The following is a 27,823-nucleotide window of genomic DNA, read 5'->3' on the forward strand; positions in this document are numbered from 1 at the left end:
GTATATGCCCTTGAAGGGAATTGAACCCGGGACCTTTCAGTCCAGAGACCGACACTCTATCCACTGAGCCAAACCAGTTTCGGCCAGCCAAAATAAAATTTTAAAAATTGTGGCAGGGAAATACTTTAAAGCCAGCTCATTTCTTCTTTTCTACCTAGTTCCTTTTCTACTTCTGTTCTTTTCCTTCCTATTGCATAACCATCTCTAAAATTAACAGATTAATATCTCAGTTATTAAGATAAATTGGCCCAGACATTCTGAGCATAACCTCAATAATGCCTCTAAAATGTAAGCATTTAAAAAGAATAAAGTGAGCCAGAGTTTAAGCTACAGAGTACTAACCTGGGCATCAGTATAGCTGAAGCCACTTAACGGAAGCCTTAAGATTTAAGCATCTTTGTTCACACACAAAAATAACAGCATAAATTGTAGTGAAATCCCTATATCTCACATTTTAACAATATATTTAGATTTAATTTTGGTGGGGAGAGAATGAAAACTTACTCTTCCCTTTGTAGACTTTCCTTTTATAAACTTATTAATAAGTGATATAGGGTAAGGATTGCTAGGGAAGAAGGGGCCCTATCATGTAAGGCATATGATTGAAGGTGTGCTTTTTAAAAATTTTTGTGGTCTAGATTTGGGAATACATCTGAATCACGCTGGCTTCCACATAAAGAGACTGATGTCAGATGTTAATGACAAGTCAACATTATGATGGACACTCCTTGGCAGGCAAGGATACAGGGAGGCTGGGGAATTAGGATAGTCAGGGCTGACCCAGTTCTATCTTATTTATAGCAAGTATACTTGTCAGAAGAAGCATGAAGACTACTCCGAGATTGAGCAAGAGCAAATTTGAAGTTATTTATAAGAGATATCAGCATCAAATCTATTATAATTGTGTATCATACTCTTGGTATGTGCCACAAAGTAATAAACACTGGAATAATACACACACACACACACACACACACACACACACACACACACAAAATAGAGGCCCGTTGCACAAAATTCATGCATGGGTGTGGTCCCTAGGCATGGCTGGCAATTGAAGAGCAAGAGTCTGATGTGGAAGGGCAGGTCCCAGGTGACCTTTCTGAACTCTGGGTAGCACCTGGGGCCCCGGGCCCCCATGCGCCCCCCTCTGCCTGAGTCATGGTGCCTGAGTCCCCACGCGGAAATGTGGTGAGCATGGCTGGACACCACTGGCAAGGGCATAGCATGGGCCTCTGGGCTGCCCAGGGACACTGCATGGAAGCCGAGCGGGCAGTACACTCTCTCCTGGCTGGCCTCATAGACCAGCTCCTGCTCAAACCCACAAGGAGCCTGACCAGCCCCTGCTGCCCTGGCGGCTAGGGCCCTAACTGGTTTGGCTCAGTGTATAGAGTGTAGGCCTGCAGACTGAAGGGTCCCGGGTTCGATTCTGGTCAAGAGCATGTACTCTGGTTGCAGGCACATCCCCAGTAGGGGGTGTACAAGAGGCAGCTGGTCGATATTTCTCTCTCATCAGTGTTTCTGGCTCTTTATCCCTTTCCCTTTCTCTCTGTAGAAATTCAATAAAATATATTTTTAAAAAGACTATGGGCTGGATTTGGTACACAGACCATTGTTTATGGATCACTCGTCTAGACCAATGGTCTGGTAAAATTGATGGGATAAAAATTTCTACCTTCAGAATCATAGAAGTTAATTCATTGGGTATTATTTCTGACATAGCAAAGAAATAGTAATTTAAAGTTAATACCATTTAGTTCTTTAGGTAAAAAGAAATGCTTAAACACTCTACAAATACAAACAGGTTATAGGAAAAGAAATCTATTAATGGTAACATGCAACTATCACTTTTCTAGCTGTATGTGATGTATTTTGGGGACATTAGTTTCTTCTATGGCTTCGGCAAAACCCTTTCTGGAAATCTGACCCAAATTTCTATCTTCTGTCCTCAGCTATATCTATAGTTAAATTTCAAATGCATACCTGGATGTTTTTAATTGGCCCCCCTGCTGTCACCTCTACTGCACAGTATACAAAATACACTCTCTAAAATCAGCTCTAGCTTCAGATCTAAGAATTTCCATCAATATGCAGTAACTATTCTCAAACTTAAAATATTGGTGTTTAAGAATCAAATCTTTGACTTGCTTATTCCTATTTCTGCCACTCTCACCTGCCACTAAGTCTTAAAATTACTTTATTGTATGTTGAAAGTCCATTTATTTTTTGCTCATTCCCACCACTGTGGCTTCTGAGACGCTATTGCTTCATCTTTGCATTGCTACAATAGTGTACTAGCTGGCATCCAGACCTATGTGTCTTATCCTCCTAAATTATTCCCTACACGCTGACAGATAAAGCACGGCTTTCATCAGGTGCTTCCTTACTGAACAAAGCCTAAAATACTGGTCCTGACATTTATAGCCTTCTACAAAGTCACCCCGGGCTCCAGCTTGTCTTCAGAGCTTCAATTACCCACTTTTCTGTGAACATATTTAATGTTTTTATTTTTCTTACCTCAAATGCTTAGCTTAGAGAATTGACCTTATTTTGTATCCCTCACCCCCTTTCTGCTAATTCTAATATTACGGTCTCAGCTTACCATTTAGTTCTTTCTTAAGCTCTTTAGCTTCAAATTATGGCTTTTGCAATGGATCAGCCTTTAACTCCTACCTGTTGGATAATGCTACCAGTGACACCGCTCCCCTAACCCAATGTAAGCTCCCCCACCCCGCCTTGAACATCTTCATTCTTTCCCTACACTCATCGCTCTTGCTACACAGTCTTCTGAATGCACTCAGAGTTGAATGAGGGACTGGAATGAGGTAATATGGTGTACCAGACAGGACAGGGTGCAGTTTCTCTCTAGTCTTTCCTGACTGATGCTAATCCTTACTACACAGTTTCTTTAATCATTAAAAAATAGCACAAGTTGGCACTTCTTAAGTCTGACCAGATAAAAACAAAGGTGAAAAAAGCAAGAATATGATAGGTGAATCATGCAGAATCCTAAAAACAGCTATGACCATCAAAAGAAGAAAATGTTGCCAGTATTTCATTAGCAAAATATATTTTTACACTCTTGATTTTCCCCATTTCATGTTTCTGTATGAACATAGGTTCTAAGAAAAAAAATAGTTAATCTCCCAAGCAACAGAGATTACCTTCATATGGAGTTTAAGAGGGCTCTTAGTATATGCAGAAATGATGTTTCTTTTCAGATAGCCTCGGCATAGAAAAGGTTGCCAAGATAGAGTAAGTCATCTGACAAGTATTCCAAGATTAGAAGTCATTGTTTAAGTGCAGACAGAGGAAGAGGAACCAGCAAGAGGAAAGCAAGAATGAAACAATCAGAAAAGCATGGGGGAAGCCAAATACTCCTTTTCACGTGTGAGTGGGTCACCATATTAGGTACTACAAAGTAGTCAGCCTCCTGAAATAAAGAATGAACTGGTGTTTTCAGATTTGGAGATAACAAGGTTACCAATCACAGACAGAGCAGTTCTCATACAGACTTCATGTCAAAGCTACAAAAGACCCATGTTAATATCGTTGCTCTCATGCCAGCTCTGACCCAGGTGCACATCCACTGGGGCCATAATGAACGAGGAGGGGGGAGGATTTAACATTTAATGGAGACTTGACATGTGCAAAGCAATCTGAGGAGCATTATGTTCTCAGCCTCAGAGGGAAGAAATAAACGAACAAGGTTCTGCAGTTGTTGAGTAAAAGAGTCTGGAACTGAAGCTGCTTTCACGCTTGTGCTGCCGCCACCATATCTCATGTTTCCTCCAGTGGTAGACTGTAAATATATGGGCTGTTTTACCTAATCTTAATTCACACACTTGGATCCCTGAATATTAACTGTGCATAGATTGCAAAAAATGAATATTGGGATAATCCTAGAAGATCATTTCATCCAATCCTCTCTTCTTTCTTTCTTTTTTTTCCATTTAAATAGATGAAGACCCAGATATGTGAAGTAATGAATAGGACTCGCAGTGTATTAGTGAAAGAACAAGGACTAAATATTGTGTTTCCTGATTCCCAAACTCATACCTGTTTTCATTATAAACTCTATGTAGGGCCCAAATTACATGCAAATGTGTGCTTGAAAAACCATTATTGCTTGTCTCATTTTCGGTTCTCATAAGTGTATTTCTAGTATCACGTGAGCTCACTCATCTAAGGGAAATGATGAACAGTATAGACTGATGAACAAGAACAGCATCGATCAGATTGTTGGACCCCAGAGGGAAGGTAGAAGAGGGTGGGATAGGGAAGAGAGATCAACCAAAGGACTTGTGTGCATGCATATGAGCCTAACCAGTGGTCACAGACAGTAGGGGGGTGGGAACATGCGTGGGGAGGGGTTTGTGATGGGAATAGGGGGGCATGAGGACAAATATGTGATACTTTAATCAATAAATTAAAAAATAAAATAAAAATAAACCAGAAAAAAATGTGTGCTTGATTCAAGGAGGAATTAGTAGGGCCTGACAAGAAAACCTCATATCACCCAATTTCTCGATGAATGGGTTGAAATGAGAATGACTTTCAATTCTAAATACCTAAATCTCTATAACTGTAAAGGAGATGGTTATTTTTTTAGTTAAAGCTGATGGTGGAGGATACATAATGAAAAGTAAACATATAAAATAAATTTCTAAAAGTCCATAGTTGGTCATTATTATTTGTAAACTAAATTTTATATTTCAAATAAAGACTTCTAAAATGATGGTTATATAAATAGAAGACTTTTTCAAAGAAGTAGCAGGGTTTTGTTTTGTTTTTTTTCCAAATTGGGGAAGCAATCTTCTTACTGCAAAGAAAATGGGCTCCAGATCACAGCAGCAAAGGCTGGAATTCTATTCTGTATGTTTAGACTTTTGCATCATCAAATATATAACAACAAATGGGGGATCAAAATATGTCTTTATGAATGAAAGAGAGGTGGTGGCAATGTTTTCAATTGCATATTCAACTACATTTTAAGTATGTAGGAGCTACATGCATAAATCACAAGTCCAAAGCTTTGAATGTCCGTATTATTCAAAATACCCAGTAAATAATATTGGCAAGTTGGAAACATTTCCATCACTCATTTCTTCAGGATTCCACGTTATCTAGCAGTGCAGCCAGACCGCTGTCCACATATGGCAGGTTGAAGTACATAAACCTGCCTTTTAAACATCTGTACTGCATTATGAACAAAATTGGAGATTGCCCTGGCAATGTTAGGGATGTCATTGCTGGGAATTTCTGGGAAGCTTAACCAATTATATTACACTGCATGCAGATGGGCAAGGATACAAAGGATCTTTGTATGAAGGTGACAAGCAAAAGTATTATGGAAGACCACCATCCCCAAACAAACCACCACCACAAACATCAAGCTGCGGTGTACAATCTGTGGCATAACCCTCTCAAGAGCTTCATATGATTGTCTTCTAGACATCAGCAAGGGAAAAATTCAAGCAGAGGAATTATAGGCTAATGCCAAAGAATAAAGGGCACAATTTAAAAAGACACGTTTCTGTGCTATGTAGAATGAGTAGTAAGCAGATGCGTGCCTGCTCTGCTCCATTGGCCAAGCATGGCATCAAATGACAAACTCATCAAACCTGTGGGTAGGTTAGAGATGTTGGATAAATGAAAAGCAAATCAGCTGTGGAACAAGGCCTCCCACCTCTGGCTTGTCGTCCGGGGCCACAGCCCTCCTGTGCTCCGGGGCTGTCCTGCTGCACGCTCCAAGGGACCAGCTGGCACCTGCGCCATTTGTGCGTCTTCCACCTACAAGAAAGGACAAGAAACCTCATGGAGAGGAAGCAAAAATGCCAGGCCAATCAGGGATATGGCGACATGGAAGCATGACTGCAAGGAGGAATTTATTTGATGATGCTCAGTCCTATCTATATGTAATGTAGGTCTCCAAGGTATTATATTGGGTCGGCAGCTAAGTAATTGCGGGTTTCACACATATATGCTTCAGTTGAATTTTTAGGTTTGCAGACGTAGTACAAATGTAAAACACATTTTGTTATTTGATAGTTGGCTATTCAGCTGTTAATGAGTAAAAAAAAGTTTTTTGATCTGTTTTGTAGTTTTCGTTTGGCGTTCGTTGAAAAATGGAAAATCAAAAGGAACATTTTCGTCATATTTTGCTTTTTTATTTCCGCAAAGGGAAAATGCATCACAAGCTCATAAAAAGTTATGTGCTGTTTATGGTGACGAAGCCTTAAAAGAACGGCAGTGTCAAAATTGGTTTGCCAAATTTCGTTCTGGTGATTTTTCACTCAAAGATGAAAAACGCTCTGGTCGTCCAGTTGAAGTTGATGACACCCTAATCAAAGCAATAATCAATTCAGACTGTCACAGTACAACACGTGAGATTGCAGAGAAGCTTCATGTATCACATACATGCATTGAAAATCACTTAAAACAACTTGGCTATGTTCAAAAACTCGATACATGGGTTCCTCACGAACTGAAAGAATCACAGTTAACGCAACGCATTAGCAGCTGCGATTTGCTAAAGAAACATAATGAAAATGATCCATTTTTAAAACGACTGATAACTGGCGATGAAAAATGGGTTGTTTACAACAATATCAAGCGGAAAAGATCGTGGAGCAGGCCAGGTGAACCAACTCAAACAACATCAAAAGCTGATATTCATCAAAAGAAGGTTTTGTTATCAGTTTGGTGGGATTACAAAGGAATTGTCTACTTTGAACTCTTACCACCCAACCAAACGATCAATTCTGATGTCTACATTGAACAACTAACGAAATTAAACAATGCAGTTGAAGAAAAGCGGCCCGAATTGACAAATCGAAAAGGTGTTGTATTCCATCATGACAATGCAAGGCCACACACATCTTTGGTCACTCGGCAAAAATTAATGGAGCTTGGTTGGGATGTTTTGCCACATCCACCATATAGTCCTGACCTTGCACCATCTGATTACTTTTTGTTTCGATCTTTACAAAACTCCTTGAATGGTAAAAATTTCAATAATGATGATGATGTCAAATCGTACCTGATTCAGTTTTTTGCTAATAAAAACCAGAAGTTTTTTGAACGTGGGATTATGATGCTGCCTGAAAGATGGCAAAAGGTCATTGATCAAAATGGGCAATATATATTTCAGAATAAAGTTATTTAGTTCCATGAAAAAATTGTCTTTGATTTTCTTTAAAAAATCCGCAATTACTTAGTTGCCGACCCAATAAAAAGGCAGCATTAAACAGAGCAGTACTTTCTATGGTAGTGGAGACACAGTTCAACATGGCCAAGTTTTATAAGAATAAACTCTATAGAAAGCATTTAGCTTTCTTAATGATTGGAACTGCCAGCAGATGTACCAGATGGTACCAGAGTGGTGCATTCTGTTTAGTAGAGGTGTGTTTATTTTATATTCAGGTTATAAAACTGCATTCATGGTGTGAGCCTTTTCTATGGTGTTCTTTTGGTTAGTGTTGTAGCAACAATTCAGAGATTGCAATTATAATGCACTTTACAGAAACAAATCCGCCAAATAAATACATTTGATCTAATTGATGTTAGTGTTCACCGTCTAAACATGCAATTATTCTATTTTTCAAAATTATTATTATTATTTGTTAGAACCAAATACAGGTAAATGAAGATGGCAGATCTACCATCAATTTCACCCTAAATTGCTATTTTGTGATCACACATTCCATCAATAGATGCCATAATATTTCATTTGTTGTCAAGATTGCAATTATATGCCGAATTGTTTCAATTAGGTCTATATTTCTTTTTCATAATTCTGAAGAAAAATTTCTCCAATAATTGTCAGAATGATGATATATAACTTTAATAATATTTTTTTTGAGGTGGTCAGAATAGAACCAATGAATAGAACCAATATCTCACTAGCATCCCTGAAATAAAGATATCATTTTGTGAGCAAGGATGCCAGCATTTGGGAGGAACAGCTGCTTAGACTATTCCTCTCAGTGAAAAAGAATTGCTTCCTAAAACATATATTTACATAATTATTAACAGGTTCTCTGCATTCCTTAGAGTTTACGTCAACACATAAAGTTTTCCCAAACTCCTGGAGCTAAGAATACAGCATGGGGATTTATGTAATTGTTTCTGGAGACTATTTCAGCAGGTGAACAGCTCTTTAAAAAGACTAGCGATGGCTCATACGGCTATAAACATCCCGAACTTCACTGAGCCTGCAGGATAGCGTTGGACTTGAAGCATTTTGCTCAATGCATTGGTCACAGTGCTCTTTCTATTACCCTCTTACCTGTAGCTTTGGCACATTTGAGGGGCCTCGCAGGCCTTCTCTTCATAGAGAGGATCAGTGCAGTCCCTGCCTCCATTGGCTGGCAGCTGGATGATGACCCGGTGCCGAGACTGCTTCTTGACTCCGGAATTCCCTAGAATGAGGCAGCTTTTTAACCTCTGTACTCTGCACTGATAAAAGACTCTCCAAATCCCATCCTGTGTGAAGAAAGCACATGGCCTCTAGCTATACGTGCTTTGACATCCCTGAATGAGAGGATGCATCTAGCCTAATCATTTCCTAAATTCTCCCCAAGACTGCTTATATCGAAAACCCAATCAATTTCTATTTAAAAATGGGAAGAATGAGGAAAACAGTTCCATAGTCAACGAGGCTACCCAATGCACAGTTGCAAAGTAATTGCTCTTTTGTATGTTCCTTGCCCCTTGAGAAATATGACAGCTCTAATTAATTTATTTTTCTCTACCTTAAGTTTATTTTCATGCCATTTCACATAGCTCTGTTTACCACAGGGGACTCATACACATGTAATGAATCCTTCTTAGGAGAATATATTCCAGATTTTAATGAGAAATTTTATTTCTTTGTTATTCACTTAATTTGAAATGCATAACTCATAAATTATTCTAGTCATTTATTATTCATGTTAAACAGTCTAAGATCTTCAATTCAGGTCACACTTTAACATCAGGGCTGTATGTAGTGAAATGAAAGTCACTTCCTGGAGGCAGAATTTTTAGAGAAGCATTTGAAATAATGGTCATTACTCTAAGTAAACAACTCCAAATGATGTTAAAAAAACCAAAGGAAATAAGATTTATTTATAATGAAGAGATAAACTTGACAGTATTATCTCAAATTTTTTTAGTATTAGAAACAAATGATGTATAAGAATTGCCAACTTTAATAAAAATATATTCCAACTTACAATAAATACACTTTAGAGATGAATAGCTGCATGGCACAATTTCACTTAGGAAAGAATACCCTAGAGAATTATTTTAATGGAGTTGGCACAATGCATTTAAATTTTTTGTAAGATCATTAAGTACTTAATGTGTAGACCACAGGAACAGAGAAATTCAGAAAAGTTAGCAGCCCTGAACAATGAAAGCTTAACCAGAAATGAAATGAAACATTCTTCAAGTTATTATGTTAGTAGAAAAATATGATTTGACAATTAGAGCTTTATGATAATGAAACATCCTTTGCAGGGGTCTTAAAACTACGGCCCGCGGGCCACATGCGGCCCGCAGAGGAGTCTGATCTGACCCGCCAGGTTTTTTGGGCAGTGAGCGCAGCCGAGGTGTTACAGTAGGAATTAGTAGTTCATATAGTCCGGCCCTCCAGCTCTCTGAGGGACTGTGATCTGGCCCCCACTTTAAAAAGTTTGAGGACCCCTGAGTTAAGGTATCCCTCAATGTGGTCTGGGCAACTGACTCCCAGCAATGTGGATTGAAGATTCCTGTGTTAGATGTGAGAATGGACCAAATTAGTGACCCCTGAGCGGCTGACTGCATAGGATAATTTCCTTAAAAAGACAAAGACAAAACCATGTCTCGGAATTTTTTTGCAGCTGAGTTTAAAAGTCTGATTTTTACAAAGCTTGCCAGGGAACTGTGATGAATACCCAGGCTATTCTACTAGAATAGCCGAAACCAGTTTGAAAGGTCCCGGGTTCGATTCTGGTCAAGGGCCTGTACATTGGTTGTGGGCACATCCCCAGTAGGGGGCATGCAGGAGGCAGCTGATTGATGACTCTCTCTCATTGATGTTTCTAGCTCTCTATCTCTCTCCCTTCCTCTCTGTGAAAAATCAATAAAATATATTAAAAAAAATCTACTAGAATAGACAACCTTGTGTGCCTTGTCCCAATTTCAGATTGTATGGTTCATGTGTAATTTTTTAGGATTACCCCCATTGTGAGGGAAATCTGTACTCTTAATGATTATATTAACTATATTAGTAAATAACTGGAATACTACAGGTATTGGAATAGGGAATAAGGGAGTGGAGGTAGTGAGTCGCAGAGAACTCAAGTATTTGAAAATGCTGTCATGGATGTTTTTAGTTTAACAGTAGTGGTTGGAATGCTAGCTCCAACTTTTACACGTTAAAAATCTGTTATCAAAGGAAAGATCTAAAAAATGCCAGTAGGACTTTTAATAAAATTGCTAATGCAGTCTTCATCCATTTTTATTGTTCGATGAATCCTATTTTTAAGGCCCAGGTGAGAAATTCCTCTAATAATTTAGAACTTGGAAAAATTTTGTTTCCCCTGACAATCAGTTAAGAATCAACTGTGCTTCTATTTTTGGCTTTGTTCATCAGAATCTCAGAGCTAATTTTCTTCTGAATTGCAACAGCTTACCTTAATTCTAACTTTATAGTATAATTTTTCTCTTCTTCTCCCATTTACTACTTGACTCCATCCTTCTTTTACACTTTCTATTATTATTTTTGTTTATAATCTGTCGTTAACCTTCTTAAAAGAGTATATACACTAAATGACCATTCTTGTCATTCGTTTAGTATTGGGGGAAGGAAGAAGGTTTTGTTTTCTAACAGGGAAAAAGGGAGAAAGAATACAGAGGAGCAGGTCTTTGCTTCCCATTCTTCCAACCCTCTCACCCTGCAGATAGACAACAGCCACGGAGTTGGGAATAAGGGATCCAGACAAAGCAGGTGACTGTGAGTTCAGCATCAGGGGCACCTTACAGACTGAAGCTTTGGGCCAAAAACCCTTAGATGTCACCTGGGAAATAGGCAGGGCTGTTCAGATTGGGGAGGCAGCAATCAAATGTTATGGTCTCATTTTTACTTGAAAGCAAAAACGTCACCTAATGTACAACTCTGAAATATTCTAGGGCCTTCTCAACACAACCACCATAGTCCATACTTAATGTATATATCTACGATAACTGTTTCTCACTTCCATAATTAATTCCATCTTGGCAATCCATTTATTCTTATAAAAAGTTCAAATACCTTAACCTTGTGCAGCCCATGGGGACAGAGATTGTGACCTGACTCAAGTGAAACATTTCAAAGCCATAACATGTAGAGAGGAAGTTTAATGGGGTTACACAGGAAGTGCCATGACACCCATGTTTCTACCCATGGGTTCATTTCTTTTCAGCTCTCAGTAAAGAAATTACTTGTGTGCTCAAAGAAACAGCTCTGTAAGCTCACCCAGGTTATAGAGCTCTCAGATCAAAGTACAGACAAAAGGAGAGCTATGGCACACAATAAAAAGAAGAAAAATAAAAAAGGATCTCCACTAATAATTTGAGCTGGCAAACTGAAATTTTACAATCTTCATAATTTCCTATATGTACTTATATACCCAGCTTACTATATGTGGTTTAATACACATATATAGTTTCCATTTATCTTTGTGTTTTAGCTCCCAGAACAACAGTTACACATAGCAAGGACTTAATAAATATTTGCTGAATGAGAAAACACACTAATTTCATTTCTTCTCAACTGGATAATTAACAAGTTCTATTTCTTTTATTCATTTCCTTATAGTAGTAAAAACTTGGGGACTAAGCCTGCACATTGATGATTAATAAAAAACAAGGTATCATTTTGTTATAGAGATCTATATAGTGGAGATCCTTTTTTTATTTTTCTTCTTTTCATTGTGTGCCATAGCTCTCCTTTTGTCAATAAGGAGCCTGGGGAAAATAAAGGAATATTCCTGTGATGTTTATGCTGGAAAATACCTTTATAGGATAAGAATAGGAAAAAAGCGGATTACATATTCAGAAAACAATTATGTGATGATGGGACACATGGATTCAGAGGGTAATGTAATCTCTCACACAGTTACAGCACTTTTCAGATACTTTAAGGGGTCCTCAAACTTTTTAAAGTGGGGGCCAGATCACAGTCCCTCAGAGAGCTGGAGGGCCGGACTATATGAACTACTAATTCCTACTGTAACACCTTGGCTGCGCTCACTGCCCAAAAAAACCTGGCGGGCCGGATCAGACTTCTCTTCGGGCCGCATGTGGCCCGCGGGCCGTAGTTTGAAGACCCCTGCAGACATTTAAGATGAATTTCACTGGAGAAATGTCTTGGTGGAAGGATTAAAAAGGCAGGCAAAACTAAGAGTTGTAAGTGGGAGGAATAGCAGGATGGAGGAGCACAGTGGTAAGAAATTGGAAAAGAAATGTTTCATTCAACAAGCAAAATGTAAAGGTATTTTTCCTATCTTTGGGGTAATTTTAGGGCAGTAGTGGTTAAAGGCACCAGGTAGAATAGATGTTTCTGCAATATCCCTTCTAGCTCTCAATTCAATAAATGTAGTGTGAAATGGGGGAGTGAATAGAATTTAAGCCACTAAATGTATTATTTGGTCGAAAAATAATGATATTTTAAAGAATGGAGCTCCAAATAATTTATATGTATAAATGGTTTCTATTTTTAAAAACTACCCCTTTGTAAAGTTTATGAAAATTTTAGAAAAGTTAACAAGTGCACTGGTTTAAGAATTACTCTCTCCTCAATTTCTGGTCTTTATTGCATTCAAGATATATCTTGAGAGAGGGCTGAACAGCATTTCAAATAATTATTTTTCTTCTTGCTGGGATACTACATTATTATGTTCCATTTTCTGCTATACTAAAGCATAATTTTACCTCTTTAAATTACTTTTTAAAAGGAGGTTAGCTCCACACGTTCATTAATTCAAAGCTCTTATAAACTTTAGACTTCACCTGCATAACTAACTTTAAAAGAACCGCCCACCCCGGAATTATAGTTTCCTGTGGCTGTTATCTATCCTCAAACATTCAACTTGTTTGCATTTTTTAATTGTGTGAGAAACTCAGTGTAATTTCAACAAAACCTTGGACCATTCCCATTTCATACCAAATAAAGAAAAACTAACCACACGCTATGCTTTATTTTCCTTATAACAAAAGGCTGGTTTTCTAACACCACTGTATCGTTCTTCTCAGTGACAGCAATCTATGGGCTCAACAGACAAGGCTTCTCCAGGAAACAAAGCATCTTGGCACTGCTGTCCAACAGCAAGCCTCTCCTCCCCCCCGAGTCTTTATTTCCTCATATTGCAGTTCTTCCTTTTAAGTCTGAGTGCGGAGACTAAGGGTTTCTAAAAGCCTTTTGTTATAGGAGACTCAATCAGCATGCCGTAGAAATGCCAAACGGAATGGGCAGGGCTGACCTGCTCCTGGTGACATGACCTGCGCTCAACCGAACGCAGCCCCGCCTCTCCGAGTCTCTAGCTCCCAGGATAGCAGTGTTCTGAGCTGGCATTTCTGTACTCCTAACCGCCCCTCCCGGCCCCACCCCACCAGGATCTCCAGGGGAGAATGGTATCAGAGTGGAAACATGCATCTTTATTTAGAGAAGCAACCTGCCCACCCCCAAGAGACCAGGGCATCTCACATGCCCGTTACTCACAAAAAACTAGCACCCTCCTCCCCTATCCCCACCTTAACCTCCCAAATGCCTTTTATCATCACCTGGACCCACAGCACTATCTACATACGGTATATATCTGGATTTTCAATCTCTCATTCCTTTCCTTCCTCTAATTCTTCCCTCACTGCAACTATTGGACCTCTTTCTTCTATTCCTTTGGGTTCGTATAATTGAATCTGAATAGAAACTACTTGGTGCCATGCTATTTCTTGTGATAAGTGGGATGGAAACTATGAGTACTGATAAGATCACTGTATATTCTTTTTGAAATATATAAAGCGGTGGCAGTATACATCTATACTAATAAAAGGGTAATATGCAAATTGGTCACAACGACCTCACAGTAACAACCAAACAGCAGGCTGCGTGGGGCAACAAGGCCAGCAGGGGGGTTGGCAAGGGACAACCAAACGACTGGCCAGCAGGCTGGCAGGGGGTCCAGAATCTGAAATCAGGGTGTCTGGGGCTGTGCTCCCTTTAAGGCCTTTAGGGGAGGGTCCTTCCTAAATCTGCACCTTCTGGGGGCTCCTGGCCACATCCCTTCAATTTTCATGTGGGCCTTCCTCAATCCTCACAGAAAATCTCTCGCATAATCAAGTGTCTCTGCCCCACTGTTCACCTGCCCAGTTCCTGGTGATCAAGAGCACCCACCTCTCCGATCAGGTGCCCACTTTTGGGGGATCACATGCCCCTGGAACCCTATTCAGGTGCCTACTTTGGGCTGATCACATGCCCTGGCAAAATATTCAGATGCTTACTTCCGGATGTGCCCACTTCTGGCTGATTACATTCCCCTACTGATCTTGTTCAGGTGCCCACTTCTGGGTGTGTCCACTTCTGTCTGATCACAGCCCCTTTCCCAAGTTCTGAGTCTACTTCCAGCTGTAATCACTTCCAGATGATCATAAGCCCCGAACCCTGTTCACTTGCCCCCTCAGGATAGGACCACTTCCAGTTGCTCACTTGCACCTGCCCCCTTCTCAGGTGCCCACTTGGTCTGATCATGTGGCCTTGAACCCCTGGCCCCTGGTGGAGCCGCCTGTCAGCTGGGCTGAGTTGACTGGGAGGTGGGCTGAGGCAAGGGTCCACTGCTGTCCCTCTCTGGGCCTCAGTTTTGGCATCGAGAATAAGCATATAAACCACTTGTTGGCTACTGTCAATCCGCCTGCTTCAAAAAGGGGAGCCCCTGACTGGACTCATTAGGGGAAAGGCCTGGCAGGTAAGGGCAAGACATTGGAGTACTGTGCCTCATCCTACAGCCTGGGGCACAGAAACCTAAGGAGACCCTGTGCCAAGTCAACTGCACTTCCCACTATGCAGCCTGCCCTGGTGTGCCCACTGCACTGTCACTGCCTCAGTACCCCGGGGTGTATGGGGGGGGGAGAGGAGAAAGAGACAGGGCCCAGGCACACACACACAGGGATGAATCTACCTGTGAGCTCCTGCTGTCCCAGGAACCCAGCCAAGCCCCAAGAGAAGGGTCAAGGAGATGTCAATTTCCTGAGGCTGCTGCTGCCATGAATACAGACTGGCTTAAAGAAACAGGAACACAGGCTCTCCCCGTTCTGGGGCCAGGGTCTCTGGGGCTGTGCTCCCCCCAAGGGCTTCTGAGGAAGGTTCTTCCTACCTCTTCAGCATCTGGGGCTCTTGCCCACATCCCTCCAATCTTTACGTGGGCCTGCCTCCATCCTCACAGAACAACTCTCACATAATCACCTGACCCACCACCTCTCTTCACCTGCCCACTTCCTGGTGATCAAGAGCCCCTTCCTGTCCGTTCAGGTGCCCACTCTTGGCTGATCACATGACCCTAGCATCCTGTTCCGGTGCCCACTTCCTGGTGACCAACAGCCCCCACCTGTCTGTTCAGTTGCCCACTTCCGGATGTGCCCTCTTCTGGCTACTTACGTGCCCCTACTGACCTGTCCAGGTGCCCACTTCCAGCTGATCACATTCCTCTGGCCCCCTTCCCTGCAGGCTTGATCGCCTTCAGCTTCCTTCTCTGCCAGGCTGATTGCCCCTTTACTGCTCTCTCTCCTGCAGGTCTCATGGTCCCCTAACTTCTTACTCCTCCTTGCAGGCCTTATGGGGCCCCTAACTGCTTTCTCCCCTGCGGTGGAATGTTCTCACCCATAACTGTTTGCTCCTCTGCTCTGGCCAGATCTAGCCCCTATCTGCTTATTCCCTGACACCATCCTGATCCTGCCCCCAAATGTTTGCTTCCTCGCCAGCCTGATCGCCCCTAAGTGCTTGCTTCCCTTCTGGCCTGATCACCCCTAACCACCTCTGCCTTGGCTCCTGCCACCTAGGCTTTGTCTGGAAGGAAGTTGAAGTCCAGAAGATATCTGGTCCTAGTCTAATTAGCATATTACCCTTTTATTACCGTATTTTCCGGCGTACGTATAAGATGACCCCCTAATTTTACAGTTAAAACATAGGTTTAGGCCTATATTCGCTATATAAGACTACCCCCCACTTCAAAGAAAATACTTACTTTGCCGTCAAGATCTGTAGGTGATTTTTGTGCAATTTTGGTCTTTTGCCCCCGATTTTCGGTTGACTTTTTTTTTCGTTTCAAAAGTCGTCTTATACGCCGGAAAATACGAGTATAGCTGTTAAATATAATAACACCTAGAATCCTTTCACTTTTACTTATATTGTAAAGTTTTAAGTCAGTTTTGACATAAAACTAATTCTTTTGACAAAGCTATATTATTTTCTAGACAGAAGCCAACATTTTATGGGATTCATGTTAAACCAGGATTACACAACCCATGTAAGAATCACAAACATTGCTCAGTGAGAACTCAGCGGCGCTGGCAAGTGGTCTTCTAGGGGAAGTACCTCCAGAACCTGCAGGTCATACCTTCTGTGCATGAGGAAGGGCAAGCCGTCCAGTCGCTGTATGGGGTCACGATACAGTCCTTCCTACAAGGAAGCAGACAGGGCCTCACTGTTTCAGGCCGAAGGCTTTCAGGACACCTGGAGAAAACCAAAAGAAATCGCTAAGTCTCCATGGTAATCCTGCAAACCAGGTAATTTAATATGGTTAGACTTTTCATTGCTAAAGTTGCTAAATCATCACCACTCTTAACTTCTAGCTTTGCTGTTGACAAGAATTATACAACTATTGTACATTCTTCCAAACCAGGCCCCAGTAAAGCATCTCAAAACAAGATGTGTGATTTTAGTTATAGCAATTGTGTTTTCTAGGGCAAAATGTAATAATTAGACCATACTCCTTTATAATAATTTACCCATTAATAAATTTATATTTTCTAACATGCTTTTAAAAAAATTTTTGGAATTCCAATTACCAATGTAAGGACCCAATTTTACATCTTTGTATAACTAACTAGGCTTATTGTCAACTAGTAGCCCTGTGCACAAATCCATTCGCCAGTAGCTCTCTGCTCACTGCCCCACACTACTGTGTGTGTGTGTGTGTGTGTGTGTGTGTGTGTATATATATATATATATATATATATATATATATATATATACTTTAAATATATTTTATTTTATTGATTTTTTACAGAGAGGAAGGGAGAGAGATAAAAAGTTAGAAACATTGATGAGAGAGAAACATCAATCAGCTGCCTCCTGCACACCCCCTACTGGAGATGTGCCCACAACCGAGGTACATGCCCTTGACCAGAATTGAACCTGGGACCCTTCAGTCTGCAGGCCGAGGCTCTATACACTGAGTCAAACCGGTTTCAGCATGCCCCACCCTACTGTAGCTCCCCCCAACACCCCTCCTCCCTTCACAGCTTGCTGCCCTGCCCCTCCTGTAGCTCTCTGTCACCCACTTGTAGCTCACTGCCCCACACTCCTGCTGATCTGTGATCCGGGCATTAAGTGGTTGTTATTATGCTTCACAGCATAATGACCATTTGCATATTACATCTTTATTATATAGGATTATAAATTTTCAGGTTATTCTGCACTTTATTTTTACAAAAATGTATAGCATGACAAATTTATAATGGAGCCTATTTATACCCAATACATGCTAAAAAAGAGTTATATTTATAGCTATATATTCATAATAAATAATAAAATAATAAAAGTGTATCAGTTATGATAAACAGTTTTTGCTTCATTCCTGCTTTCATTTAGTATCATCTTTCTTCCAATACCTTTTTAGTTTCAGATGATGGAATTTTAAAAAGTTTTGCCTAGCCAAAACATTAAATATTTGGTGTGACTCGGCAGTTTGGAGCATCATCCTGTACAGCAAAAGGACACAAGTTCAATCTTCAGTCAGAGCACATATGTAGTTCAATCCCCCATCTGGGTGTGAGCCGGAGGCAACTGATCAATGTTCCACTCTCTCTGTCTCCCTCTCCTTTCCACTCTCTCTAAACCCAATAAAAGCATGTCCTTGGGTGAGGAATAAAATAAAAATATTTAAACATTTTTTGTTACAATATTTTTTTTGAAAAAAATATTGTTGGAGCTGATTTATGTTTTAAATATACTGTCTTGTTTATTGTGTACTTACTGGATGACTTTTAAATTTCCCAACCCTTGTCTGCACCTTTACAATCTGAGTCTAGTATTGCTAATCGTCAAATGTTGTCTGTGAGCATTACCATTAGAAGATGTAATTTAGGACAACAGAATATAATAATATAATTCATGTAATTTAAAGTTATGATACCCAGAAAAAACCCTTTTAAGGTCATATAAATCATTAACAAATAAGCTAAGAAGCACTGAAGAAATAAACCAAACAACCAGTAAAACTGTTGATGAAATAACTTGGGAAATTAGTGAAATATGGGATTTAAAAATATTCCCCTTGGGAGAAGCCAATTTTTTTTGTAGGTTAAGATAGATTGTGTTTTAACAAGTAAGTTAATCAGGTTTTCAAAACTGAACTATGAGTGAAAAAAAATCATTAATCTTTTTCCCATAATTTATTTCTAGCACCTTACTGATGCTTCATTTTTTATATAGCTTATAATTATTTATGTTCCATTCAATTATTCAGATACATGTTTTCCTCTCTGACACCAGATTCAACATTTCAAAAAAAATAAATAAATAAATCTCCCTGGTTTATGTTAAGAATAAGCTTGTGTTTTTCTAATTATGATTTCTATTCAAAGTCAGTGTATGACAAAGAAATTTAGCTGTGAATCACAGAAGTTAAAGTATTGATGCAATTGAGACTATAAATCACTGGAATTATAATTTAAACTTCATTCTTAACCAGGAAACATTATATGGCAAAATCCCACATATAATCCTGTTCATTCTTTGGAATTATGAAATTATTGATTAGTAATTATCACTGGAAGCACACTTTTTCAATGAGGCAATTTTATAACAGACCATGGGAGAGCATTACTCAATTGCATGCTCTTAAAATGTTAGCACTGAAAATCAGTGGAATTTATAATGTTATCATTGTCAACCTCCAAAATTTGCTTTTGTTTGGAAATATCCACAGCAAGATACTTGGCTCACTGTGGAGAACAAAATTACTAACAACAAGCTCATTCCGTGAACATACGAAGATAAATTATACAACCCAGATTACATCCAATAAAATAAATCCAGACTTCCTTTGGTGAGGCAATTGGTTCAGTCATCACGCTTCTTCTCTCTTTTGTACTGTCTGTATTTAGTCTTTGTGGCTTAAATCAAGGAATTGATTTCCCCCCAAATCTTATTCAAGGTCAAATTAAACAGATGTGATAGGAGTTGAAGTTTGTTACTCAGAGGATAGGTGAGATCAATAACATTGATTTTACCATTGCACAGTAATCTGTTTTATTAAGAGTTTAACACAAGGTTTCTATTTGCATTTCTGTTTCAAATGACTAGTGCTGAAAAGCGTTTATGGAGTTTAATCTAGCATTTAGGCGTAAGGGCAGTAACGTTTTCTTTTGAATTTACAGTATTTGCTTACTTTTTCAGAACTGTAAGGGCAAAGTAAATCCATTTGATTTAACAAATCTATCCATGTATCCAGGTCACTGCATATAGGCTACAAGGGCAAAGCGCATTTTTAATGGATTGTTGTGGTCCCACATGGGGCTCCGGGATACCCTCCCTACTGAACGATTTAATGACAGGAACCCAGAGGGCTTTTTCACACATATGCTGTACACACGTACTTCCATTGTTCAGCAAAATATTTTGTAGTTTGCTTAAGTGAGGAAACCATCAATAGCAACATTTGAGAGGAAATAAACTGTAAAATAGGAGCTTACTCTAGAAGTACAGCACAATAACCCTCTATCCTGTGCCATGACAGAACCGTCTGCAATGAATATTTCCACCTCTGTGCTTGTCCCAGCAAGACCCAGAATCCTCCAGGACTTAGGGTTTCTGCCCCTGCTGTTACTCTATTACATTTTAAAACACAGTACATTATTTTCCTTTGATAGATTCATCACAACTTTAGCATAATTTCTATTGATCCTTTGTAAACCATAACCGCAAGTGGGATGGTTTCTGTTTTGGACATGTGGCAGTTAACTGGTTAAAATATTGGTTTGGAGCTACCTGGTAAGCATGTGAAATAATTTCTCAATTGGTCAACTCTTTTTGCCAAATGTTTTCTAATTTCAAACTACATAAACAAAATATTGGGTGAAATATCCCTAATGTGTGGGATGCTGGCCAGGTAAAATAAACTGGTAAGGGGAGCCTTACAAATTCCTTGGGCTTTTTCATTGATTAGGTACATTATTTTCATTTCACTGAAATACTAAAAAGTAGCTCAAATTTTTAAAAGAAAATAATTTTTAAGATTTATTACGTGCTTACATTGCACTATTTTTCTTCCATTAAATCTTTTCAGTAAACTCTGAAAACAGGCCACAATCAGTTAATATTTAAGCAGCTGACCAATTATGAAATTTGGAACTCATGAAGCCATTTATACCAAAGCAAAACTTGACTGGTTTTACTTCTAATGTTTCACATGACTAAGATAGTTTGAATTTTAAAAGACCTGTGATATCTAAATCTCAAAAGATAAAGTTTCCCTTGAAAGGATTATATTTTTAGAACTGATTTATCAATATTAATTTTTCTCTAAGAATGATTATCCCAGTTATGTCATGACTCATTTTTGCTTATATTTCTCACAAGGCACATATTCCAATTCTTTAGTTTTTTGTGTGTTTTTTTTGTCCTCCCCTTTAGCAAACTGTTCACCTTGTTATTACACTATTGGTAACCACAGTAAGAAACTTATCATAAAACTCATCACCTCCCAAGACTCTCTCTTGGATGTAAATAGCTTCATTTAACAATTAAAAGACATAATCAGTTCAGCCTCAGTATTTTAATATATATTTTCTAGGGGAAATGAAAGGCAGATCATAGAAGGCTACCACCCAATTAACCTAGATTGGCAGTCTCCGTAGCCTACCGGTATATAGGAAGTCATGGATGACCTACACTGCTAGGACTTCGCTTCCTGTCATTATTGATCAGCCAGGCCTAGAGCAAGCACTTCTTTCATTGCCTCACCAGCTTCATAAGAGCAGAAAGTGCTACCATAAAACTGAAAGCAGGTATCACCCAGAAACATTTCTACAGAATTTATGGACCCTAGGGCACAAGACTCTGAAGCTGGTATAACTTTATCAGTGGCTGACGCTCAAAACAAACAAATCTTACTCTTGAGGGCAGATATGACAAGCATCGAAATGTTCTATTTCATGAGGCAAGTGAAGCCTGAGCCAATCCCCTGCGTGGCTGGCCACAGGATTTACGGTTGACATTCTAAAGCCCTTACTTTTTGGGTCCCACTTGGCCCACATTGACCCGCACACAGATGACTTTTCTTGTCTGCATGCCAACAGAGCAAGAGGCCTCCCTGTTCCAAGCTGCAGTTGTGTTGAAGGATGATACCGAGGTGTCCTCAATGCACTGGCCCCACGGACCCGTTTGCCAGTGATACACAGTGCAGGGATGCTCGTTACAGTTGCGCACCTCTTGCAAAGCACTGGTATTTGGACAGTGAGTTCCACCTATAAAAATGAACAATGTTAGCAGATTAGATCTGGTGCCAACAGAAACTTTATCACTTCCTGTTTCTTGAAATTAACAATAACAATGACATCTGTTACTTATATATAGCACAAAGCATAGGACCAGCACACTGCTAAGGCAAATTACCTATGAACCTTACTTCATTTGGTGTGATGTGGTGTGGCTTAAAGCATAAAATGTGTGCTGTACATGAACTCTGTTTTGGGGGGTCTATGGAGGACCTCAAAGAGAGAGAGGACACTGTTTTCCAGAGAAACCTATGTGATTGCTGACCAGAGGAAACATGGGCATTAAGACTCTGTGGATGGAGAAAACCAAGTGTGTTTTCAAAGGTTACCCCCCAAACCTAAAGTCTTAATTACAGCTTTTAAAGTTCTGCTTATTTTAATATGTTAGGCTGTAGGGTGATTAGAAACAAGTTTTAAAATCAACTAATGCTTACTGATCTTCCATAGCATTACAGAAAAAGCCATACAGTAATGGTAATGTATTTCTTGAAATCTAAGATGTCATTGGTTGTGAAATATATTTCACTAAATGTGTCCCAAAGAGAAATTAAACTATAACACAATGTTTTTATCAACTCTAATTTTATTGTATGCTTACTGAAATAACTTTGTATGACTTGTTTACATAGCTTTTAAGAAATTCACTCTTTATCATACATTAAAAGAGAAGGAATTTCTAAAAATTCTTTATATTTACAGTCCAAATCTTTCTAGTCACTGTTTAACACACCCATCAAAGTTTGTGTTCTTCTAACAATCAGACAGTATTATCTTTGTGGCAGCAAAACTGCTGATGATGCAGGATTTCTTTAAAAAAGTGTTCCCTTGCAGTATTTCTTTCAGAATACTGGTACCCACCTTTAAGTTTTCATGCTGCTGCATTCTTAATGGCACCAGAAGACGCCAATGAAAAGTTTAAGCAAGCAATTGAGGAAGGACTTATATATATTGCCCATTCTCAATAGTCCTTTGTTATTTTTGTTTGTTTGTTTTGGGCAGAAATATCATAGACTTGGCTAATGCCAATTAAACTCACATGTATTATCAATGACAACAATGTTATAACTACTGCTTGGCCACAGTGGTTTTAAGATGCATCCACTGTAAGCAGGAGTAATTATAGCGATGACAAAGGGTAGAATAGAAATATCCTTTAATTAATAGAATATGATCTGGAGCTGTCATTGTGGATCCTTTTTTATGTTTTAGCCCTATTATATGTTCTAGCCCTAGAACTTTGTTAGTAGTGAGACTTAATTTTATACCAACTGACTCACAAGTTAAAAATCATAAAGTTGAAGAGTCCATACAGCTTAAATGATGTGGCCACAGGAACAGCTAGGGGTTAATGGAGTCCAGTTTCTTGCCACTATGCTATTTATAATTCCAATTATGAAAATGAAAAGCAGAGTGTTGGAGTAATGTACTGCTTAATTTATTGACAATTTGAGCTATTAAAAAGTTATATAGCTTTTGGATTTCATCTCAGGAGCAGGAAATAACTGGTTGTTATTGTATACTGTTGCAAATCTTGGGTGTTCATCACAAATACTTATGACAGTAAATGAAATAATTCTGAATTTAATAAAAGGTAGATTTTAGATATTAGGAAAGTGAGTTTTTTTGTTTTTTTTTAATATGTTTTATTGATTTTTTACAGAGAGGAAGGGAAAGAGATAGAGAGCTAGGAATGTCGATGAGAGAGAGACATCGACCGCCGCCTCCTGCACACCCCCTACAGCCGCCTCCTGCACACCCCCTACTGGGGATATGCCCGCAACCAAGGTATATGCCCTTGACTGGAATCGAACCCGGGACCTTTCAGTCCCCAAGCTGACGCTCTATCCATTGAGCTAAACCGGTCTCGGCAGGAAAGCGAGTTTTTAAAAAGTGAAAAATAAAGAAGAAAAGGTGATTCAATACCTAATGGCTTTAACATGGAAGATGATCTCAAAAGTTTGAGATTTGGGTAAAAGTCATAAACAAAAAAACAAATCCACACCCTGAGCTGATCTTCAGGTATCACCTCTCTTATGAGTAAGGACATTCCTGTATTCGGCAAATAAATCAACATGTAATTTATGTGAGAATTTAACTGCAATTTAGAATCATTTATGCAGTGTCAAACACAGGACCAACATCAGAATAACCTGCATTAAACACATTTCATTAACGTCCCCCAGCTTCCTGAAGGTGTAAACATCTGTCATAGTTCATATTCTGTCGTCCATCACAAAGCTCAGAGGCTCTGGCAGCCTACGGAAAGAAGTTTAAGATTTGAACAGGAATGAATCCTAAAACGTACTAATTGGGCAGGGAAGAAGTAAACAGTACTCATTACCCATTCCCCAAGGCTCTAGGTTTATCCAATCTTATCTCTCAGACAAATACATGCTAATTATAGACTCCATAGATAAACTATTTGAAACTATTTGAACTGATATTTAATAGCAAAATTACTGATCTACAAAAATGTGTTTACAGACCTCATTTTCACTGTGAGGATACCGATGCTGCTCAAACTGTGATTTTGAAACCCTGAATTGTTTTTGACATCGGACTTAACTTGGTTGGCTTTGGAAAAACTGATAAAGAAAAAAACTTCTACCACCTCAGCATAACGTGGTGAGGAACTGCACGATGGCTATTAAGTTTACAGACATAAAGGCTATTTATCCGCATTAAAGCCGCTTCAGCAGTTTTGGCCTGATGTCAGGTTCCTTGTTTATATGAGCCCCAATGTGGTTTTAATTATAATGAGGATATGGCAATTTCGAAAGCGTGGCTTGGGATAATCAGTCACTGCAGCATTGTCATGTTGTTTTGGGAATAATTTTATGGTAGAAAAATTGATAGATTTGATACTCAATTTATTTATTATTCATGGGAAGATCTAATGCCAGACATCTGGGAATATTTCCTTTGTATTGTGGAAATTATAAAATGTCATCCCTGACAAAATTAGTGATGTGTATTTTAAAAAAATTCTTACACATAAAAGTATATGCTTCATGCTTTCATGATTAGTTAGGCTTTCTGTCATTCCATCAAGGAGAGTTTAAAATACTTCAATGAGATTCTGTCAAATAAATAAACTTCCATGTTCATATAAAAAGACCTACTATATGCAACTGTTGTCTTAGAAATTAAAACAAAAAACAAAAAACTTTTTCTCCCAATATCAAGTCCATAAAAGCTTTGTTAGGATATTTTTTGAACAGACCTATGATGCTTCTGGTTCTGGCATTGAAGTCCTTATAATTTAGATGCCTAATTAAAAAAAAAAAAGTGTTCAAAACATTAATTGGATACACATGTATTGGTGCAACATGCAATGTTTATGTCCAATGAATCACAGGATAACTAGAGGGATTTGAAACAGAAACAGTTCCTGCTACTCTCAAGGATCTCATACTGCAGTGGGGGACTAAGATAAACAAATATTAATGTTAAAAAGGTATCCTACTTAATAAAAGAATAATATGCAAATTAACCATCACTCTGTTACACCCATAAGCCACGCCCACCAGCTAATCAGAGCAAGTATGCAAATTAACCCAGTCAAGATGGCTGAGGCCACAGAAAATGCAGGAGGGAGGCTTGGGTTTCCCAGATGATAGAGAAAGCCAAGCTTTCCACACACCCTGGCCCACCCAGGGCTCCACTTAAGGCTACAAAGTTTCAATTACAGGAGGTAAATAAATCCCCTGCCACCATGGAGCCAGCAGAGGGCTTGGTCCTGCTCCAGGCTACAAAGTTTCAATTGTATTGTAGAATTGGGTTGCCAGGGGTGGGACCAGCCTGCAAACCACCCAGGCCCCTTGCCCAGGCGACCCCATGCCCCAAGGGAACCCCCACCCTGATCCGGGACACGCTTCAGGGCAAACCAACTGACTCCCACCTATGCACCAGGCCTCTATCCTATGTAATAAAAAAGTCATATGTAGATTGACCATCACTCCAACACACAAGCTGGCTGCCCACATGTGGTCAAAGATCCTAACCCCATTGGACACAAGGTGGCCACCACAAGAGAGCTAGCAGGGGAGGACAGTTGGGAGGCACCAGGCCTGCAAGGGAAGGCAGTTGAGAGGGACCAGGTCTGCAAGGGAGGGCAGTTGGGGGCGATCAAACCTGAAGTGGAGGGCAGTTAGGGGTGACCAGGCTGGAAGAGAAGAACAGTTAGGGGTGACCAGGCTGGAAGAGGAGGGAAGTTGGGGGCAAACAGGCTAACAGGAGAGCAGTTAGACATCAATCAGGCTGGCAGAGGAGTGGTTAGGGGTGATCAGGCTGGCAGACAGAAGCGGTTAGAGGCAATCAGGAAGGTAGGCAGGCAAGCAGTTGGGAGCCAGCAGTCCTAGATTGTGAGAGGGATGTCTGACTGCCCGTTTAGGCCCAATCCTGGCAGTCAGATATCCCTCGAGGGGTCCCAGATTAGAGAGGGTGCAGGATGGGCTGAGGGACACCCCTGCTCTCCCCCTCCCCCCCCCCAGTTTAGTATAATTGGGATTTGGCAGTGTGAGATGTCATTAGTATTGGGGGCCTGAAAAATGCCCCAGGTAGAAGGCACTGAGGTGAGATTTGAAGGAATAGCACTTGGACAAGCAGAGTTCTGGGAAGGGTGAGAATTTTATTGAAACACAAGGAAAAATAAATAAAAGCAAAGGCACGCAGGCAGGTAGGTATGACCCTGGGAATTAGCAGTATTGATGCAGACAATGCGAGCGCAGAGTTCACAGCGGGAGGTAACTGGCCACAAGGATAAGAAAGTGCGCTGGGCTTATGCTAAGAGAGGTTGCTCCTGTGCTCTGAATGCGTGTTCAGATGCCTGTAATTTTGCCTGCTGTTGCATCCATATTCCTTTGATCGCAGGCCACCGCTGGGTGAAAAGCACATCGGCAGCGCCATCATTTCAGGGAACTGGAGGGGCATTAGCCACAGAGAACCTCAGGAGAGTCTGTTCAGCACCATCCCCCACTCCCTCCCTCTCCTTTTCTTTCTTGCAGAAAGAAGATTCCCCACACATGGGGTCTTCATAAATCCTGTGTGGCTGTCCTGTAGGACAGGCTGCAGCTGGACTCTTTTTTCAGAGTCATTAGTGAGAGCATGAGGAAGCGGTGGCATTTATTTAGAAGCTGGAGTTCTGTGGGTTAGTACACGTATAATGGATCCGGGGTTCTTCCAATTCCTCCAGGACATGTAAGTGCTCCCTGGCTCTCAGCACTAAAATCATTTACGCTGTAAAAATTGAACAAGTTGAAATAGAAACGGTCCTCTCCTCAGTGGTGTACCCTAAAAAATAGAATTATTCCAGGCTACTAATTATTTGAGAGAGAAAAAATTAGCGTAATTGGATTTATCTATTCTCTGCATGGATAAAGCAGGTATGAAGGCACACTAAAATTTGGCTGATGAAGTTACAACATCAAGTCATCCTGAACTTTGAAAAATATAAATATTAACTCAATTCTGGCTCTGTATGAATAATTAACTTTACAATGAGAATGAACAGATCTTGCTTATTATACTTAGGGGAAAACACTTTGAAAATTATTTTTCTTGCCGAAACCGGTTTGGCTCAGAGGTAGAGCGTCGGTCTGTGGACTGAAAGGTCCCAGGTTTGATTCTGGTCAAGGACATGTAAATTGGTTGCGGGCACATCCCCAGGAGGGGGTGTGCAAGAGGCAGCTGATGTTTCTCTCTCATCAACGTTTCTAGCTTTCTATCTCTCTCCCTTCCTCTCTGTAAAAAATCAATAAAATATATATTTTAAAAAAAGAAAATTATTTTTCTTTTATAGACCACGTTTTTTTTAAGGATCTGCAGCATGGGTTCAAAAAGTTAAGGAGGCTGTAAGTCTAACATCAACTTAAACTTTTTAATACAAATTCAACCTATTGCTATTTATATTAAAAATATCAAGGATTTACGTCTTAAATGATTGCTTCCTTTAGAACTTCCAACATATTTTAAAGTAGCTTTTGGAACTATAGTTTACACAACAGAAGGAAGTGGGGTTTTCTTACGTTAAGGTATCATATAATCT

General features: G+C 39.7%; 1 protein-coding gene across 2 annotated transcripts in view; it reads right to left on the reverse strand.

Annotated features, from left to right (window-relative positions):
* The window catches only part of THSD7A (thrombospondin type 1 domain containing 7A), a 294,507-nt gene that overhangs the window by 62,418 nt on the left and 204,266 nt on the right, over positions 1 to 27,823 (reverse strand). For both annotated transcript variants that reach the window (XM_084897092.1, XM_084897093.1), the window contains exons 8-11: positions 21,513 to 21,747; positions 16,614 to 16,729; positions 8,291 to 8,423; positions 5,690 to 5,793 (exon numbers count right to left, since the gene is read on the reverse strand). In XM_084897092.1, coding sequence (XP_084753218.1) covers positions 5,690 to 5,793; positions 8,291 to 8,423; positions 16,614 to 16,729; positions 21,513 to 21,747 — 588 coding nt within the window. The remainder of the gene's footprint in view (positions 1 to 5,689; positions 5,794 to 8,290; positions 8,424 to 16,613; positions 16,730 to 21,512; positions 21,748 to 27,823) is intronic.

This window comes from Pipistrellus hanaki (assembly GCF_964339955.1).
Source record: "Pipistrellus hanaki genome assembly, chromosome: 10".
In the NCBI taxonomy this organism is placed as follows: Eukaryota; Metazoa; Chordata; class Mammalia; order Chiroptera; family Vespertilionidae; genus Pipistrellus; species Pipistrellus hanaki.